Source organism: Apodemus sylvaticus, chromosome 8, assembly GCF_947179515.1.
Source record: "Apodemus sylvaticus chromosome 8, mApoSyl1.1, whole genome shotgun sequence".
Lineage (NCBI taxonomy): Eukaryota > Metazoa > Chordata > Mammalia > Rodentia > Muridae > Apodemus > Apodemus sylvaticus.
In genome coordinates, this window is record NC_067479.1 from 107,117,031 (window position 1) to 107,138,372 (window position 21,342).

At 43.9% G+C, this 21,342-nt stretch overlaps 1 protein-coding gene across 2 annotated transcripts in view; it reads right to left on the reverse strand.

Moving 5' to 3' along the window:
• Cfap20dc (CFAP20 domain containing) overlaps positions 1–21,342 on the reverse strand; it is a 263,394-nt gene that overhangs the window by 48,605 nt on the left and 193,447 nt on the right. For both annotated transcript variants that reach the window (XM_052190249.1, XM_052190250.1), the window contains one exon: positions 6,794–6,997. In XM_052190249.1, the coding sequence (XP_052046209.1) occupies positions 6,794–6,997 (204 nt within the window). The remainder of the gene's footprint in view (positions 1–6,793; positions 6,998–21,342) is intronic.

Below are 21,342 nucleotides of genomic sequence, written 5' to 3' on the forward strand. Positions count from 1 at the left end.
TCTAATATCAGTTTTCTTGTATCATTTCTAGGTTTCATCTGATTTTATCTACAGCATAGCCCAATCACACCACCTAGTTTACCTGGATAAAAAACAAGCCCAGAGTATCCCAAAAGAGTTGAGTAACTAATGAGTCTATAGATTAGAAGAAATTAGGTCCTATTAGCTATGAAGCACCTACAATGCCAGTTTTGTATGCACAAAAGCCTGGACTCATGTAAAATACAGAAAAGTGCCTGGCAAATACATGAAATGGAGCCTGGCAATGGAGGACTCTGCCCTTTGGTGGAGCTGTTGCTGTGCCCTAGTACCAGGAGGCTGTGCTCATAAAATTAACCAGCACCCAGAAGCTTTGATTTCCTATGATCAATTTGCTGGAAATGTTGAGGTAAGGGAGAGCAGGGAAGGCTAAATAAAAGAACAAAAGATAAGATAATCCTGTTACGTTGAGAGGTACAGACAATATTTTTATGTTGTTCTGCAAAAATCTATTGAAAATGGCAATAATATCGCAAGGTTAATCAAGGCCATAAATAACTTGTCTGGGAACCTCAGCATATGCTTGGGATTTTATTAAGTGAATTTTGCCTCATTTTTCTCCAAATATTATGCTCTGCAATATGCCACGTTGATGGATGCAGAAGATGAGCGTTCACGTCCCCTTGCTCACCTTTTCCAAGCTGGGAAGGCTTATATATTTGATATTAGGTTATGGTATGGGGATTTCTAGTTTGAAGAAATGGCAGTTTTGAGGCATCTACTCAGAGAACAGCATGCACATTAGGTATGCTTTTCTTCACTCTAGGTTCATGAAGGGGCAGAAATAATTGATGTAGTACAAAAAAATACTGGGGAGGGGGAACGGGGATCACCAAAGGTGGTCTATCCATGCTCTGTGGGGGACATTGGGAACACCCGTGTGTAAACTCAATCAGCCGAGTACAAGCGCATCCTTGCTTGGAGAGGCCCAGTCTATGTATGCATGATGGCCTCAGGACGCCTGCACAGCTCCAGTAGCTGGGAAGAGAGGAAAACTTGAAGAAATTCCCCTGGGGGGCAGCAGGTTCCGGTTTTGGCAGCTTAGCTCATTTGCTGGGGTAAGGCAACATGGAAAGGCCCTTTGGTGAATTCACGTTACAGGTGGTTCTAGTAAATGACCAACACAAGACTTGGGGCCAGAACAACTTTATATTCTTTCGGTGATCATATGAAACTATATCTGTGTTGTTGTGTGTGTGTGTGTGTGTGCTTACATTCTCACCACACACTCACCATGAATGGAACACTTTCATGTTATTGCCAATCAAAATTACAAACCCATTTACTTAAAAATTCATTGTAACCAAGTCTTACTTCCATTCCCAAGGCTGCCTAGAACCCAGTTTCTGAACAAATCTCATGAGGGCTACTCTTTCCAGAATGCCTCTAAAATCGATTGCTTGTAGCCTGGTTTCCACAGAAGTTGGAAAGTATTGTTTTAATTGAATTTGAGTCTAAGTTAGAAACTTTGAAAAATTTGTCTGTCAAAGGCCAATGGATTTTCTTAGTAGGTTTGATTCACTTAGTGTAAGAAGGCTACAAAAGCCAATTTGTGAAGAGAAATATGGTTACATTTAATTACACTTTTAAATGATTAATTTATTACGTCTAAACACCTTTTAAACAGTACATACTGCTTGGGACTGTACTGATGCTAGGGATCGGAGCTTGTGGCAAACACAGTGATAGCCTTGGCTAAACGTGTCACTGTATCCTGTGTGTGCTCTCTAGCTCCACGCTGTAGCATCTGTGACATCCTCCCATAGGGCAGACACTGGACGGGGCTTCGCTAAATCTCCTTTCCACACGATTTCTCACAAAGCCTTGCTCAGAGGGAGAGCTTCTCTGGGCATATACTGAATGTTTATTATCAATATTTAACATAAAATATTGCATGTGCCACTCAAGATTTACTTACGCAAAACAAAGCTGATTTTGCTTTTGGAGCTGAGGAAAACCAGTTTACTTTAGAGTAAAAAGGGATTATTTAGTGTGCATGTTACTGATTGTTTCATTTAATCAATGAGTGACAAACAGCTGTGCTGCCTCATGCTGGGTCTTTATGGGTCCTGTACGCAGTCTGGGGCCACTGGCAGCAATGGATAGTTAATGCCACTAAGTGCTAGAGCTGAGCCTATTGACAAGGCAGAAGGCTGAATGTATGCGAGGACAGGGACATTTATCTGATATTTCTGTAACTTATAGTCCTGAAATGAGTGTAAAACAATTTAAAAATAAATTATTTAGGGGCCGGCTCAGCAGGTAATGGTGTTCTCCACAGAGCCTGACAACTGGGTTCGATCAATCCCTGGGACTGCCAGGGTGTGCACCCCTCACAGATAAACGAATGTAAAAGGATTCTTTAATAAATTGGTAGCCACTGTGTAAGCAGAGCAGGCGCGCAGAAACAACCAAACCCAAATAGAATCCAAACAAACAAGTGGGTGTGTCCCAAAGGCGGAAGTGGGATGGGAGAACCTGCAGGCTGGTGGAGACAGCAACAGGGGACTCAGTGTGGCTGGAGCAGAGTGTCATTGGCCCGTGCACATGCTGGGTGGGGTGGAGCTAGGCAGCAGTGGTCAGTCTCAGGTTCTCTGTGAGCTGAGGGAAAGGCAGAGGCCTGAAGAGAAGGGTATCTGGCACAAGAAGAGATGCAGTCCTCACCCCCACAGACTGAAGTCTGCTGCAGCTGCCTTCTGGGATCTGAGGTTCCTTCTTCCCTTTGGTCGGCATGTAACCTTGCACGCTTCCTGAGCTCTGACCTAAGCGATGCAGACTGACTGCGCACCTGGGACCATGACCTAGAGGCCATGTTGATAAGGATTGCTCCTTCCTCCCCCTTCCCATAGTTCTTTGTCTTACTGCTGCTCCTCATCCTGACTTACAGAGCTTTTGTCGCGCTGCGAACTTCCTAGAATGGGGACAAGTTTTATCCCCCATCCCGCCTACACCCCAACACGCTGTACTAAAGAGGCGCAGAAGGAGTGGATGTAACACAGGCGAGCAACTCTGGGGCAGGAGCTCCACAGTCCTGGCTCTGGGCACAAAGGAAGCTGCAGCCTTCACTGTGAGGCCTAGAGTAGAGCCACAGAAAGTCCTGGAGCTCTCTGGGGGGACAACCCAGTGCAAGGGTCACAGCTCTCCTCACGGTGCAGCTACAGAACTGTAGCTGGTTTGAAAGCTCTGACAGGGGGTGGGGGGGTGGGGGGGTGGGGGGGAGAAGTCACCGTGGAGAGAACAGGGAGGTGGTCTCTCAGAGTGTAGGGACTCCTCTGCACCAGACTTGAGAGACAGCGGGGAGCCATTGAAGAGCTTTGCATGGGGAGGAGAGCAGAGCAGATCTGGGCTTTATAAAGGTCCAGTGTGAAAAATGAGAAATAAAATTAAAAAAATTGACTGTGTAAATGTGTGCATGTCTGTGTGAGCAGATGCCATGCGTGTGAATATCTACAGGGGCCAGAAGAGGATCCTCTAGAGCTGGAGTAACAGAAAGCTGTGAGCTGCCTGCTGTGGGCACTGCCAACAGAATTCTGACCACCTGCAAGGGCGGCAAGTGTCCTAACATCTCAGCCATTTCTGACTACTCTGGTTTTTACTAAGTGCTACTGTGTTTCAAATTCAGCACCAGATGCTTCACAAGGCGACAGGCTGGCCTTGACTCAGGACGCTGACTTTTGAGTGAGTACTCTTAACCCTGAGCCTGTGGCACCTGGAGCAGAGGCAGGGAGACGAGGAGGCGTGAGAAAATCAGACGAGCAGCACCAGGCCAAGTCTGTGGTGTTGGGCAGTAGGGGTTAAGGACAACGTGTGGAGTGACGGCTTATCAGCTAAGAGCACGTGGTGCTCTCGCCGAAGGCTTGGGTTTGGTACCCAGCATCTAAGTCATGGTTTGCACCGTTCACAGCTCCAGTTCCAGGGGAGCTGACACCCTCTTCTGATCTCCGAGCGCACCAGGAATGCACGTGGCGAGCATCCCGATACGCAGGCCAGGCACTCATACACATAGAATAAAATAAATAAATAAAATCTTAATAAAAAGAAAGCGAAAAATAGAATCTGAAGACCAATATGGATATGGGGGATGGAAAACGCAGCAAACGGGGAGAGGTTTTCCAGCCTTCTGGCTCGAGGGCCTCTGGGAGCCGCACCATTCACTGAGACAAAAGAAGGCAGGGCGCCACAATGCCAGGAAGCCTGTCATTGGCTTCTCACCGTCTCCACACCTTTCTTTTCTCAGGAGAAAGGAAAGGCACAAGCTCTCGGAGCAGCGGAAACAAGGCTTGTAAATTGCTCTATTTAAACTCCACGTGAGCAGCAGGATGCAGAGTTCATTACGGAATGCAATTTCCCATTTGTTGATAGTTCCAATAGTGGAGCAAACTGAACTTGATGAAACAATAAACATATCCTATGAATACCAAAGGTAGGATTTTTCATATTTTTCTTTCTGTCTAAAAAATAGACTTTCCAATTTCTCATTTGGCTGAATAGAGGGGTTATTAAGTTCATTACTAATGGTGCTATTTTTGGCCGTACTTTGAGAGCAGGGTACTTGTCATGCAGGCGACATTTTTTTCCCCAGAACAGTACAATGACAAGAACCTGGTATCCAGGGCAACCAAGAGTTGAGACTTCTCAGTCCATAAATAATCATTCCTCAGCTTGCCCTCTGTACTCCTGGTCTCTGAGCCACTTCCTGACAAAATGGGCTCCATCCGGAGCCTTTCTCCCTCTAACTGGGCCTTAAATGACTGCTGGGGACTATTCTATAAAAAAGGCACTGTTTCACTTCTGTCTGCAAGTGACCCTTGTAATTTTCACTCCAGTGAGAGGATGGTCTGGGGACATGCTTTGAATACAAGCTATATACGGGTCAGCACCAAGGCTGCCTGGGAAGTTCCATGTACCCATGGCTGTGTCTAATGAGTCCACAAATTAAGCAAGAGAAAGTTGGGGGCAGGGACGCTGGAGACAAAGGCCCTAGGTGAGCACTGGTGGCGACTGTCCGCCTTTGAATCTCCTTGGAGACCTTACGGATTCATTGACCATGATGATTTGCATGTTCTCTCAAGAGCACAGAGCTTCATCTTCCATTGGGTGTCAGTAACTCCTATTTGACAACCAACTCACATATCAAGAGTCAGGAAGACAGCCAGGCCGCTTCTCAAGAGCGCTAGTCTTTTCCCGGGAGTGGGGAGGCCTCAGGTAACTAACACATGTGACTATGAGCTAAGAGGCTCGTGAGATGCACAGTGTCTATTAAATTGTCAGGGGCCTGGAACAACTGGATCTAATATAGAAACAGATTGCAAAACAACTCTTAAATATATGAAACTTATCTTCTGTCTACTACTTGAACTTAATATTTATATAGGTTTAAAATATAATTTAAAATTTTAACGATTTATTAATTTTTATTTTATGTGTCTGAGTGTTTTGTCTGCATGTTTGTAAGTGTGTCTGGTGCCTGTGGAGGTCAGAAGAGGACATAGGATACCGTGGAACTGGAGTTACCATATGGGTGCTGGAAACCAAACCTCCATTCTCTACATGAGTGGGGAGTACTTTTAAATGATGAACTGTCTCCCCAGGCCCTAACTTATGTTTCCCTTATGGGAACCATTATTATTTCCATTTGGTACCTAAGTGAGCAGGCAGGAGACCACCAGGAGCCTACGCTGGCACCGTAGAAGTCAGAGCTTTTCTCTTGCGATTGCCCGTGCTGATTTGCGTACCCTCTCAAGAGCACAGGGCCCTCATCTTCCTGGGCTCTTTAGTTGGGATTGCAGACAGGATATATGAGAAGAGGCGGCCTTTGTTTATTAAAGCATTTCTGCCCTGGCGGAGGCCGGGATGCTGCCTACGCGAGGCCGACCACATGCTACATTCATAGCTATATACAAGCCTGAGTCAAAGGTACTTTATATTTCCTTTATATTTCCTAGGGCACAGCTATACTGATGTGTTTTAACATGTGAACACGCGCAATGTCAGCCTTTAAAAATAATACCTGCAGCTCCTAACATAACCCCTCAAACACAGGGAGGAGTCAGTCAGTGAACATCAGTGATGTGTACACAGGTTCCTTTCTGTCCTCGCTGGTGAGCAGTATTTACTGTGTTTATGGTCTTTCTCCTTTGTTTTTTCATTTAGTAAGTATTTCATTGAAAACTATTACATCTCTTTTATGTGGCAAGGGGCTTGTGCTAGAACCAGGAATTGTCAGAGACGATTTCCATGCATGATTTTATACACTGCTGTGATTTGTGTGTCTATATATCAGAAGCATCATCACCTACATGAAGCAGGGAGAGGTGGGATCCTTAAGAGGCAGGTAGGGGGCAAGGACTGTGAGTTCATGAATTAATCCCATTATTGTGGCAGTGAGATTTGACAACAAGACTCATTGAGCCCCTTTCCACTCATATGTTTCTGCTTCGCCATGCCTGCTCCTGTTTTCCCTGCCTTCAAGGGACAATACATAAAGACCCTGGACTTTTCAGCCTTCAGAACTGAACAAAGTAGATCTTTGTATTCATTAATGACCTGGTTCTTATCTATTGTGCAAAATGAAAGAGAACTAAGACAATACAACAACATACATACTTTTCCAAGGGGGCATAGGACAGTCTAAGATGTGACAATGCTATCCTCCACTATCTGTTCTTCTCCTAAACGACGGTTTCAGAATGAGCTCTGAATGCGTTTCATGGTCTGTGGCTTGCTTGTTTTGGAAGCAAAGTGCAGGACTCACAGGTGGGAGACAAGAGTTCCACGTGGTCGTGTCATCGCTGCTGGTACTGATGCTGACATTACAGTTGTCCACCTGGGATGCGCTCAGGCCGTGAGGAGCCCCAGTGTCCTCCAAGTCTTCATTCTGCTGCCGCCTGAGGCTTGCCAGCATCTGCAGCTCCGATTCGCTCATCTGGCTGGGCTGATAGTTCCTCCAGTTGTATTCCTGACCCAGAAAGAGACAGAAAGATGACAAGAGTATCGCAGTTTCAATTTTATGAGCTATCGATAAGTGTGACTACCGCCCTGTCTTCAACAGGGGCCCAAATGCTCTTCGTGCCTTCATGGGAGGGCCACTCGTATCTACCCACCTAAGCTTTCTTCCTAGTACACAGGCACATTGCCTTCACCAGGGACCTCAAAAGCATGAAACCTGCGTCTGCCCTGTGTGCCTGTGAGCGCTAGTCCCCTCTGGCCGCCTGGCTGGCTCACTGATAGGACTCTTCCTGGGGGAGGCCTTTTCTGACAATAACAAATGGGGCCAGCTCCTCTATTATATGTTCTCATAGAATGTAGAAGTTTTGACTTTTAGCATTTGTCTCAATTGTAGCTGTCTGACTAACTGCCCTGTGACTGACTGACTCGTTCATCAGTCATGAGCTCTGCACAGATTGCTGCTATGACTGCCTGACTCCAGCTGGATCCCCTCAGTGAAGATTTGTAGGTATTCAACTTGAGGGCCTAAACTGAAAGCAGTGTTTAATTACATGGGTTTCTCTGTTTACTACTCATGCGTTTTGGAGAACGGGTTTCCCCATAGGCCAGGATGGCCCTGAGGTCACAGAAATCCTCCTACCTGAGCCTCTTGAGTGCTGAGGATGCAGGTGCAAGCCACCACGGCCAGCTTAAAAGGAGCTCAGCAAAGAGAGCCTCCCTTTCTAGACAAATGCACATCTTAGAAGGTGTGATGGTTCGTATATGCTCAGCCCAGGGAGTGGCACTATTAGAAGGTGTGGTCCTGTTTGAGTAGGTGTGGCCTGTTTTGGTGCAGGCATACATGGTACGGTGGGTGTGGGCTTTTGTCATCCTAGCTGCTTGGAAGGAGTATTGTGCTAGAAGCCTTCAGATGAAGATGTAGAACTTTTAGTTTCTCCTGAACTGTGCCTGCCTGGATGCTCCTATGCTCACGTCTTGATGATAATGGACTGAACCTCTGAGCCTGTGAGCCAGCCCCAATTAAATGTTGTCCTTATAAGAGTTGGCTTCGTTATGGTGTCTGTTCACAGCAGTAAAACCCTAACTAAGATATAAGGCAATGGATGGATTTTACCACTGTAAGTCTCCAGATGCTAACAAAATAAACATTATTTCTTCTTTTAATTATTAAAAAAATATATTTTTTAGCACGCACACAAGTGTGTGTGTGTGTGTGTGTGTATGTGTGTATGCACGCGTATACCCATGAATGACATGGAGTACAAGTGGAAGTCAGAGGACAACTAGCCAGAGTCAGTTTTCTCCTTCTACCATATGGGTCACAGAGATCTAACTTGGGTTGTCAGGCTTGGCAGCAAGCGCCTTAACCTGCTGAGCCATTTTGACAGCACATAAATCTTATTTCAATGTACAGGACAGGGATTCGTATATGAAAACTCGGACACATTTTGTTTCTTTTCCTGTGGCTTAAACCATAGCTAAAAACTTGGCCTTCCATATGAGCACTGTACTTTACATTCAAGTCTAATACACAACTTAAAAGTCATTTTGAAATTTCCAGGCTTATCTGGAAATATTGGTTACAGTCACAAGGACTTCCTATGACACATGAGGACATTCAGCTCTTCCCATGGAGACCTTTACTTACTTTCTTGGAGGACACCAAGTGATTTCTAATAAGATATTGCCATCTCCATAACTTGAGTTTTTAAAATATTGCTGATTGATATACGATGAACAGACTTTTGAGAGCTGTTGGGGCCTCAGATAAACCCTTACTCACGGCTCCAGAAGAACACTCCCCCCAGGTATGTAATGACTTTTTAAGGTGTCACAGAAAAGCTTTGTATGTACTTTGTCATGTCTATACTTGGCCATATTAAAAACTCATCTTGCGGTTTTCTTATTGATTTATAAAACATCTTTACATGCTGAGGACATTGTTATCATAGCCATTCCTGGCTCATCATGTTGATTTTCATTTTGTCCACAGATATGGAACTCTCTCCTCCTGTTAAAACGGAACACATTTTCACCACAAATCCTGTAACTTCTTGTCATGCCACAAGTACTACCTTACCTTCTCTCGTTTTCCTCTTCTCCCTCACTTAAGATTCCCTTCCTCTCTCTCTTATAGCTCCCTTTTATCTTCCCACCAAGACCCTTCTAAGTCCACATATAAGAGTAAACATATAGTATTTTTCTTTCTATCTGATTTATTTTGCTTAACATGATGATCTTCAGTTCTACCAATTTTCCTGCAAATGTCACTATTTTCTTAAGGTCGAATAAAATTTTATTGTGTATAAGTGCCATCCTCTCTTTACCCATTCATCTTGATGGATACCCAGGCTTTTGTGAACACAATAGCAACAGACAGGAGTGTACGAGTATCTCTGTATGCTGACTAAGAATCTTTGGGTATGTCATTAGGATTGCACCTAAGACATAGGGTAGAATTTACTTTTTAGAGGAACTTTCACATTAACCTAGTGGCTGGTCTGGTTTACATTGCTGCCAGCGGTGTGTAAAGGTGACTGCTTATTTTCGTGATGTCAGCCATCTTATAAAGTAAAATGGACTCTAAAGGAAGCTTTACTTTGCATTCTCCTGATAGCTAAAGATTTAAACATCCGTAAATATTTGTTGGCTATTTGTGCTTCTTCTTTTGAGGACTAGTTCCTCAGCTCATCCACTGGATGGTCTTTCATGTTCTGAAGTTTACATTTTTTGTAATTCTTTTGTAATTCTTTGCATATTCTGGATGTTAATCTCCTGCCTGATGTGCTATTGGCAAGCTCATTCCTTCCATTCTTTCGTAGGCTGTTTCTTCACTCTGCTGGGGTTTCCCTGCTGGTTTCTTAATGCAAGCACTCACAGTAATAAACTTCCCTCCTAGAACTGACCTCGTTATATTTCAAGGGCTAGTGGTTGTGTTTTAATTTTCATTTCATTTTAAGAATTTAAAAACTTTGAATGATTTCTTCAATGACCTACAGGATCATTCAAGAGCTCATCAATATGTCTCCAAGTCTTTGTGCGGTTTCTCTTGTTATTAAGTTCTAGTTTTATTCTGTTATGACCTGATAGTATATAAGGAACCATTTTAATCCTTTTGAATTTGTTTGGGTTTACTTGTGACCTAGAACATGGTTTATTTTAGAGACAGTTCATGGCCTTCTGAGAAAACTGTATATTCTCTGTATATGTTAAGTCCATTGTATCTATGGTATAGCTTATCTGGTGTTTCTTTCTTGAAATTTGGTTTTCGTTGCCTATCTAAAAATGAGCGAGGAATCCCAGAGTCACCATTATTGCTGGATCTTGACCTCACTCACCTTTTATTCTCATTAGCATTTGTCTTATGAAGTTAAGAAAAAAGTACCAAATTTGGCTTCCACATATTTACAATTATTATGTCTTCTTGATGGATTATTTCTGTTGTTAGAACGTAGGACATTAATGAGCATTTAAGAAGCTTTGGGAAAAATGTCACAACATTTACATTCCAATGAAAAACCACTAAAAAAAGCAAATATTTCAAAGTCACAAGAAGTAGTCACGGTAACAGTAAGCACACACACGGCATCACTGTCAGGAAGTGTGTGTGCCTCAGTTACAGTGGCTATATTAAGTGGTTACTGCTGTGAAAAAGTGAGACTGTGTACACACTGCTGGGAGGGAACATAAGTGGAGTGCTAATCCAGAAAAACACGTTTATAGTTTCTCAAAATGTTAAGCATAGAGTGCTCATGAGACCCAAAAATCCATGCCTGAACATACACAATGGGAACCAAAAAATTCACATTTTCTTACACACACACACACACACACACACACACACACACACACACACACACACACAAACAAGCCCACCCAAAATGGTGTATACAAATGTCACAGCAGCATTGCTCCAAGTAGCCAGAAGGTGAAAATAGCCAAATGCCCATCAACTAACCCATGGAAGTTTTTTTTATCTACTTTATATAATGTAACTCAGCCATAAAAGTTAATAAAAGTTTATTAAATTCCAGTCTACAGGACCTTGAAAGCATTATGTTACATGAAAGCAGTCACATGTAGAGACCACATATCATGTTATTCCATTATCTGAAAAGTCCAGAGTAGGCAAAAACATAGACATGCAAAGTAGATTAAGATGTCAGAAGCTGGGAAAAGGAATGGAAGCATCTGCCAATGGTTAACTCCCTCGCAGGTGGTGAAGATGCTCTGTAACTAGGTCATCTTAGAGGTTACAGAGTGTATTAAAGTTCCTGCGACTTTGGAGAGGTGGGCTACTGAATGGTCTCAGGTCATCCTGGTCACACTGTTAAAGGGGACTGTATGGTGTGCCCTGTATCTTCCTTCTCTTTCTCTTTCCCAACATAGCCATGAAGTTTGGCCATATGATGCTGCTGTATGTGCTGTCCACAGGCCCCCAGACAACAGGCCTAACCAACCATGGGCTGAGACCTTCAAACTGTGAGCCAAAATAAATCCTTTTTTTTTCTTTAAAAGCTGATTATCTTGTCTGTATGTTATTGTCATAGTTAATATATGTGCCTTCACGAATAACTATATTAAAATTACATGTGACATAAAACAAAAGATAGAAAATAATGTGGTTGAGATTTTAAAATTGAGGACAGTTTAAACCTTGGCTTTAAATGGGTTTGATCCAATGGTGTGTCTTGGGAAATCAGCTTAGTGGGAAAACATCCCTGCAGGGCCTCAGTGTTGGCAATCAGTTCTTGTAATCCATTATTGCTGTTCCCCTCCCTCATTTGCTGTTGCAGAGAGGACTGGGAACGCAGCACACGAGGGACTGACTATCCTTAACTGCCCAGCAGAATTAGAGGATGCCTCACTGAAGTTCAAGGCGACGCTGACAGCTAATCAAGTTTGCTGGGCATGGGATTGGTGGTCCTTTGTAAGATCCTTCCACCAGGGGCAGTACTGCAGCCTGGCCTACCACAGTAAGCTTCAGCAGTGAAAACAAAGGAGATGGCGCGAGTCAGTCCCCAAATGCTTACTGAGACTCCTCTCCAAGGCAGGTTTTTTCACATTAAGCTTGTTTAGAACTCTGTGCAGTCTCATGATTTTATTTCATAAGGAAATAAACGACCATCTGGAAGGGGCACAGGGAAGGAAGCAGCTTCTCCCAGGGTTATAGAGAGAGTCATGGGTGGTAGACAGGTCATTAACTTAGTTCTCCAAGACAGTTTCGATTTGCCATCTTTTAAGCCATTTCAAAATCATAAGAAAGACCAAATTGTTTATTTTCCTTATTATTTTTTTAATGTTGTGAATTTCACATCATGAACCTCAATCCCACATACCTACTCCCCTTTGCAACCTCCCCCTCAACAGAGGAAAAAAAAATCTCACTGTGGAAGCTGTAGTGTGTCACTGTGCCCCACAGAAAACTCTTGTCCATGCCTCTTTGCTTGCAGATGGTCATTGTAATGACTCTGCAAGGTCTGCAAGGTCTGTAAAGGTCTGCAACGAGGCCTCTGGCTTCTGCTATCAATACTGGACCTTCTCTGGGACTCCTCTCTGGCATCTTGTTGTTGTCCTGTGTCATAGAGCTCTTGTAGTTTTGGATCTGTAGGACTGGCTCCTTCATGCACTCCAGAAGGTCACTCACTGATGGGGTAGATGTTGGGGTGGGCCAACTCAAAGCCCTGAGAAGTATCTGAGCTGGTCAGCCCACCAGCTCTCCCACATCCACACCACTGGGGAGAACTCTCCTTTCTAATGGACCATCTAATGCTACAGCTGGTGAAGGGCAGAACCAACTCTCCCACTCTTATGTCCCTGGGGCTGCCCAGGCAGGGTCCAGGGTCCATTTTCCTGAGTGTTGCAGCCAGTGAGGGACAGGGCCAGTTCTCCCACTCTCACACCCTCAGGGGCAGCTCACCTGCACCCCAACCATCAGCGTCTACTACTATGCTGCCCAGGTAAGGTGCAGGGCCTGCTGCTGTCCCAAATGCTGTAGCAGGTGAGGGGCAGGGACAGCTCTCCTGCCTCATGCAGGTGGTGAGGGCGAAAGGGAGGCGAGGAGATCTCTTCTTTGTCTGTGCCACCACACAAGTCTAGTAACAGGGCCAGCTCTCCCAGGTACATACCCTTGGGGCTGGCTCTCCTGCAACCTGGGCCAGCTCTACCGTGTTTCCTAGGCCATGTACAGGGCCTGCTCAACTGACTGCTGTAGCTGGCTGGGGCGGGGTCAGCGCTCCTGTTCTCTCACCTCTAGGATCTGCTCTGCCATGGTGCCTAGATTAGGGGTGGGGCCATTTATTCACAGCCTTCAGATTGATGTCACTGCAAGGCAGCCTAGACCAAGAATGCTTGCCTGGCCTTTGGTGGTAACAGACCTTTGCTGCTGCAGGGTAATGGACCCAGACATGGCCCTGGGTGGCAGCAGTGGCTACATCAGGATGTTCTTCATTACCCCTGAGTCTCCAGTACAGCCTCTCTTCAGTGTGCAAACATGCTTCTGTTTCTCTTTTCTTCCATTTTTCTACCACTTACTTGCTCCTCTTAGTGGCGCCTAGAGGTCCCCGAGTCTCAGGTGTAGTCTTAGGAGTGCTATGCCTGACCTGTGCATTATGTCACCAGGCAAGGGTCATCTTGGGTGGGCATGAGCTGCCTCCATGGGCCTGTATGGCGCTGGACTGGTGTGCATCTTGGGCTTGCTCTTCCCCAGGCCTGCTATTGTGGCTCCACTTGGGGTGTCACTGTCTTGGGCTCATTCCTGCCAGATGGCTATGGTCCTAGGCAGGGCTCCTGTTGTCTCTGGCTCTCTCCCGACCGTGGGAGCCTGCCCTGGCCTATGCAGAGTCAGACTGGTGGTCGTGTTAGGCCCCCTTTCTTCAGGGAGTGTTAAGCTACTAATCACTCAGATGTTTATAGGTCTGAACACCAGAAACCCCTCTAGGAGCATGTCATTACTGTTAAAGGAGGCCTGCAGTACAGTCTTCACATCAAGGGGAGTCCACATGCAAGATATTGTCCAACCGAATCACCCATGCACTGAGAGGGACAGTGCTTCATGCAACTCTAACTCTGAAGGGCTCAGCATGTTAGCTGGAACCTAATTTAGCCTCCAAACATCCTTGTAGGAAAGGGAGATGCTGCCCATCAGTGTTGTTGGGAATAAAGCAACGGACGGGCTGAAGGCTGTCAGTTCAGCTTAGTTCTTTGCTCCCTACATCCTTCATGTTGCTGTTTTCATTGATCTGTCTTCAGGCATGAGTTGCAAAGGCACTGAGGCAGCCGTTCTCACCCTTCCTAATGCTGCAGCCCTTTGATACAGTTCCTCATGTTGTGGTGACCCCTCAACATAAAATTATTTTGTTTCTACTTCATAGTTATAATTTTGTTACTTTATGAGTAACAATTATAGGCAATATGTAAATATCATATGCGGGTTGGTCTTAGGCAATATCTGTGAAAGGGTCATTCCATTTCCAAAGGGGCCACGACCCACAGGTTAGGAACCACTGCATTAGGAATGGCTGTTGCTCTCATGAGCCTTGTAGTTAGCAAAGCAAGTAAGACTTGTGGGATGAGACAGCCATAAGGCATCAACGATGAAGGAACACATAGATGGTCACCCAGGGCTTTGATGTCAGGCAAGGAAAACTAACTCTAGCTAAGATAAAACATGGCATATAAAATAATCTTTGTACCTGATGCTCTTTGACTAGGCTCTTTTCAAGATTTCAATGTGGAATAGAGTAATCGATTAAATATCTGCTTGCAAAATTTTGTAGTTTCAGTCTCAATTTACAGTGTGGAGAGAGATGTGAGATACAGCCCCATGATTAGATCAGACCAATAATCTCACTACTTCTTCCCAGATGGGAAGGGAACAGAGTTAGGGGGACACTGAACTTCTTGCTCTGGAGATTCTTATGAATCTCTCCATTGTGACTGCACATGACTTACTGCACAGCAGAGACACTGGGCTGTAAAAACTCCAGGTGTGAGGTGAGTCAGGAGCAAAGGTCTAGTTCCACAGTAGAGTACCAGTCTAGGCTGGCAGAGCCCCGAGTTTTTTCCACAGTAGAGCACCATTCTAGGCTGGCAGAGCCCTGGGTTTTATCCTAAGATGGAGTCTACAAAAACGTCCTACCTCTGTACTATTTCAAACTACACCGAGTGTATCTACTCACCCACTACGTCCACTCTAAAGTGAGACGTAGGTGATAGGGCATAATCCTAATGGTGACTCCAGGGAAGCTTCATGGGGGAAGATAGGGTCTAATCTGGGACTTTACAATGGGTGATCCTCTAGTATATTCCAATCCTCAAGCCAAAAATGTGAGTCAAGCCAGAAGCATGCAGATCATGTTCATAGGAAAACTTTAAATAGAGTAGAAAGTAACACTTCCACATTACTGTTTTAGAAATAATACTGACCTAAGGGAACAGGGATGAACATAGCTATAAATAACCGAAATCCTATAGTAAGAAACTGCTTCCTCTGTTTCAACCAAGTTTCAGTAAAAGTCTAAAATTTCACCAAAAGATATATTAATAGTTCTCAACTGAATACTCCTCCCTTTGCCTGGTAAAACTGATAATAAATGATGTTTCATACACACAGGAAATCTATGCCACCATGATTGTACTATTGACTCTGACCAACAAAATGCTATGAGAGAGAACACTAGAGAGATATAGAGGTAAAACGTATCCTGGAGACAGCAGTTACAGTAGTTACAGTTCAGTAATAGAACACAGTAGAACCTCTGAGGTGTTACTGTTTTTCTTTCTTAACTGGGATGATGGTTCTATGAGTTTGTTGTGACCATGATATATGTCTCTGGGTAGCACAATGATGAAGTCTAAGGCCTCCGTTGCTGGTGGGATTGCAAACTGGTACAACCACTCTGGAAATTAATCTGGAGGTTCCTCAGAAAATTGGAAATAGATATACCTGAAGATCCAGCAATATCACTCTTGGGAATATACCCAAAAGATGCCCCACCATGCCACAGGGGCACATGTTCCACTATGATCATAGTAGCCTTGTTTGTGATAGACAGAAACTGGAAACAACCCAGATGTCCCATGACAGAAGAATGGATACAGAAAATGTGGTTCATTTACACAATGCAATATTACTCAGCTATTAAGAATGAGGGCATCCTGGGTTTTGTGAGCAAATGAATGGAACTAGAAAAATATCATACTGAGTAAGGTAACTCAGACCCAAAAGCACAAGCCTGGTATCTACTCATTAATAAGTAAATATTAGGCAAAAAAGAGTACAGAATACCCAAGATACAGTCCACAGAACTCAAAAAGGTCAACAAGCTGAAGGGCTCAAGTAAGGATACGCAGTCCCACTTAGGAGGGAGAAGGAAGCAACCACAAGGGGGCAGGGAGGGAGGAACCTGGGAGGAAAAGAGGGGAACATGATCTGGTATTGGGTGGGGGAAAAGGACTAAGGTTCTGAGGGCCAGCAGAAAGAATGGAAACAGGCACCCTCAGTAGGTAGGAGGTTGGGAGGACCTTCTAGAATGTACCAGAGACCTGGGAGGTGAGAGACTCTTGGGAAATGCCCTACAGTGTCGAGAGGGAATTTATAGAGCCCACCTCCAGCAGAAAGACAGGGCATCAAGTGAGGAATCGGTTGCCATCCCACAGTCAAAACTCTGACCCATCATTGTTTCTGTCTGAAAGAACTGCAGTGATGGAAATGGAGAGGCACCCGAGGAAAAGAAGGCCCAGTGACAGACCCAAGCAGCTGAAAGAGTCAGATGCAGATATTTGCACCTAACCAGTGGACAGAAGTCGCTGAACCCTGTGGTTGAATTAGGCAAAAGCTGGAAGAAGGTGAGGAGGAGGGTAGGAGGCCCAGAAGTCTCAATTAATCTGGACCCTCGAGAGCTCTCAAACACTGGAGCACCAAACAGGCAGCATTCACCAGCTGATATGAGGCCCCCAACACACATACAGTAGAGGACTGCTGGGCCACAAAGCAAGCTTTGAAAGATTTTTTTTTTGAAATTTTAATTTACTTATTTTTATTTTGTTGTTTGCATTTTTAAAAACTCTGCCTATTTTTTAATTAGATACTTTCTTTATTTACATTTCAAATGTTGTCCCTTTCCTTGTTTCCCCTCCAAAAACCTCCAATACCATTCCCCCTCCCCCTGCTCACCAACCCACCCACTTCTGCTTCCCTGTCCTGGCATTCTCCCACACTGGGGCATCGAGTCTTCACAGGACCAAGGGCCTCTCCTCCCATTGATGTCTGACAAGGCCATCCTCTGCTACATATGTGGCTGGAGACATGGGCCCCTCCATGTGTACTCTTTGGTTGGTAGTTTAGTCCCTGGAAGCTCTGGGGATACTGGTTAGTTCATATTGTTGTTCCTCCTATGGGGCTGCAAACCCCTTCAGCTCTTTGGGTCCTTTCTCTAGTTCCTCCATTTGGGACCCTGTGCTCAGTCCAGTGGTTGGCTGAGAGCATCCCCCTCTGTACTTGTCAGGCACTGGCAGAGCCTTCCAGGAGACAGCTATATCAAGCCATTGTCATCAAGCACTTGTTGGCAACCCTAATAATATCTGGGTTTGGTAACTGTATATGGGCTAGATCCCCAAGTAGAGCAGTCTCTGGATGGCCTTTCCTTCAGTCTCTGCTCCACACTTTGTCTCTGTATCTCCTCCCATGGGTATTTTGTTCCCCTTCTAAGAAGGACCAAAGTTTTCACATGTTGGTCTTCCATCTTCTTGAGCGTTATGTTGTCTGTGAATTATATCTTGGGTTTCGAGCTTCTCGGCTAATATCCAATTATCAGTGAGTTCATAGCATGTGTGCGTGTTCTTTTGGGATTGAGTTATCTTACTCGGGATGATATTTTCTGGTTTCATCCATTTGCCTAAGAATTTCGTGAATTCATTGTTTTTAATAGCTGAGTAAATGTACCACATTTTCTGTATCCATTCCTCTGTTGAGGGACATCTGGGTTCTTTCCAGCTTCTGGCTATTAGTAAAATTTTTTATATTAATGTGCTGTGCTTGTAGACTACATAATAACCCATGATCTACACAGAAACATGCTTCCATACATTTTCTTTGTCAACTTGCTATTTTGCAGAAAGAATTCTGATAATTATAGCTGGATTCTTTTTATTAATCTTTCAGTAAGTTGAAAACTGATTTCTAATTTTCCAGCAGCTATCTTTTGAGTTCAAGGTACTTCTAGTGCTTAATAATTAAATATACATTAGAAGAAGTGTGGGAGAGTCAAGTTGAGGTCTTATATACAAGGATATGACATCGTCTAGGCAACAGTAGCCTTGGACACGAGACAAGCAGAGCAGTATTCAATAAATGATATTAAACTTTTCGTTAGGGAACTGAGGTATTTAAGTAAGTAAGGCTACAGAGTATTATAGAAATGGGAAGAGCCGAGTGAGCCAGGTGAAGTCTGGGGCGTGAAGATGGAACATCTTAGTGGGATTAAGAAGAGCGATGACCAACCTTTGCACACTAACTGCCAACAGAAGCCAAGCTGCCACCTAAACTGTTATTGAACTAGCTATGGCAGGCTCTAAACTCTCTCTCTCCCTCTCTCTCCATTTCTTTCTCTTTCTTTCTTTCTTTCTTTCTTTCTTTCTTTCTTTCTTTCTTTCTTTCTTTCTTTCTTTCTTTCTTTCTTTCTTTCTTTCTTTCTTTCTTTCTTTCTTTCTTTCTCTCTCCCTCTCTCCCCCTCTCTCCATTTCTCTTTCTTTCTTTCTTTCTTTCTTTCTTTCTTTCTTTCTTTCTTTCTTTCTTTCTTTCTTTCTCTCTCTCTCTCTCTTTCTTTCTCTCTCTCTCCCTCTCCCTCTCTCTTGCTCTTCCTGTCTCTCCATTTCTTTCTCTTTCTTTTCTTCCTTTTCTTTCTTTCTTTCTTTCTTTCTTTCTTTCTTTCTTTCTCTCTCTCTCTCTCTCTCTCTCTTTCTTTCTTTCTTTCTCTCTCTCTCGCTCTCCCTCTCTCTTGTTCTTCCTGTCTCTCCATTTCTTTCTCTTTCTTTTCTTTCTTTTCTTCCTTTTCTTTCTTTTCTTTCTTTCTTTCTTTCTTTCTTTCTTTCTTTCTTTCTTTCTTTCTTCCTTTCTTTCTTTCTTTCTCTTTCTTTCTTTGTTTCTTTCTTTCTTTCTATACCTTTCTTTTGTTCTCTTTCTTTATTTCCCTCTCTCTCCCCTTCTCTCTCTCTCTCTCTCTCTCTCTCTCTCTCTCTCTCTCTCTCTCTCTCTCTCTTTCTCTCTCCCCTCTCGTTCTTATGTGTGTATATGCTTACATGAATGTTGGTGTTTAGATTAAAAAAGTCTTTTAAAGTTTTCTTTTATGTGGAAGTTAGAAACTAATGTCAATTGTCTTTCTCGATTTGATTGTTCTTTACCTTATATACTGAGGCAGGGCCTCTCACTTGAACGGCAAACTTCCTGATCCAGCTCATCTAACTGAGCAGCTTGCTCTAGAGATCTTTTATCTTCTTATCATGTTGGGATTTCAGATGGGCCCCAGCACCCACACGACACTCATACAGGTGTTAGGGATCCACACTCCAGTGCTTTTGCTTGCATGGTGAGTTTTCCCTGGACCTGTCTCCCCAGGCCCAGTTCCTCCAGTTTGAAAATCTGAAATCACATCTCTTCATGACAGTAGCAGACAGTGGTCACTACCAAGGTGCCCACTTACAGACGCCAGAGTGTTCTAATGGCTTCTACTGTTCTACAACAATGCCACCCAAATTATAGACTATCCCTTAGCCTTTCATTATTTCATGTAACTTCTGCTCTCGAGAACTGGACCTTACAACCAAACTTGACACTGGATGCAGTAAATCCCAAGAACAGTAGCACCAGTAGGATTTGGGATTAAATATTCCCTGTACAGAGGGCAGAGGGGCGAGGGCCAGGCTCCTCTGCTGATTCAGACATTTACAGACAGCATAAATGCTACTTAATCCCTGGATTCTGTAGTTTCAGCAATAAATTTAGACAAAACTTAGGTAAAGACCTTGCCTTTTGGGGGAGAGGAAAGAGAAGAATTCTGTTTAAGCATAAATATCAGGACGTTCCTGAAAGCTATTAACTGGTGGAGATGTTCAATATGATTCAGCATCCTGGACTATGAAATGATGCCAGTTTTGCCACAATTTAATTCTGCCCATCAATCGTGAAGCAACACCCCCTACAGTTAGCTCTGGGACCAGGGCAGGCACACGGAAGATGGGGGAAGGAAAGAATCCCCATTCCTGATCCAAATATTTCATATAAGGGACGCATGAATTCACTCAATGTAGAGCTTATTCAATAATGGAATGCACAAACCATATGCTCATAACAGCAGCCACTTACCAAACCGTCATCATAATTAATTTTTGGAACTTTGTTAATTTGCAAAGGTTTCATTCGCTTTTAGAGTGACAGAAATAGTGGTTTCCATATTACTGAGCAGTCAGTAAATGTACCAGTCTTTCTTTTACGATGGCCCATTGGATTATGGGACAGATGTTCTACACACACAATTTTACTTCATAGTAAAAAATGCTATGAACAAGCATTGTCTCCCCCCAACCTCTGGTCTTCAAATGAAATAACTGAGGCTGAAGACACAAATAGCAAGTCCAAGGTCTCAGAGGGAAGACTGCCGCACAGCCTCAGAGGGAAGACTGCCGCACAGCCTCTTGCAGGTTTGTCTGCCTGGAGTTGGTGCCCCAGGCCCCTGAATCCACAACTCCCTGACTTATCTGCTTAGAAGGAAGGATGTTCAAGTAGGCTTGATGGAGTACTGTGTTTGGAGAAGCCTGTTGTCAGTGGGCCCCAGGGCAGCATGAGGCCAGTGGGCACCTGTGACGGCACTGTCAAATGTAGGTGCGCCACCTCTAAGTGAACCTGCACAACCGGGCCAGGGCGGTAAACACTCGTCCAATACGCAGAGAACCTGATCTCAGAGCAGGTGCTTGGAACAAAGCGATATTGTTGTAGTTGAAGCAAGCAAAGGCGCAGAAACACATTTCTAAATTCTTTAAACAATGGGGTATTGCTGGAGAAACAGCTGCAAATGGCATACTCCTGTGGAAAATTCAAAGAGAGACAGATGGCTTCCTTTTGAATAGAGTATTATATAACTTAGAAAATGTGGAACGTTATATAAATGGAATAAGGCCTTTAAAACTTAAAAATAATTTAAAAATTCGTTTTTTACTAAGCTTGGAGAGCAAAAAATTATATAAACTTTTATTACTTTTTAATAAATATGGTGATATCTATTTCCTGTTCTAATACTGGGCTGAAACACATGAGGGGGACAGTAAATATAATCCCTTTACATGTTATGCTAAATGGTG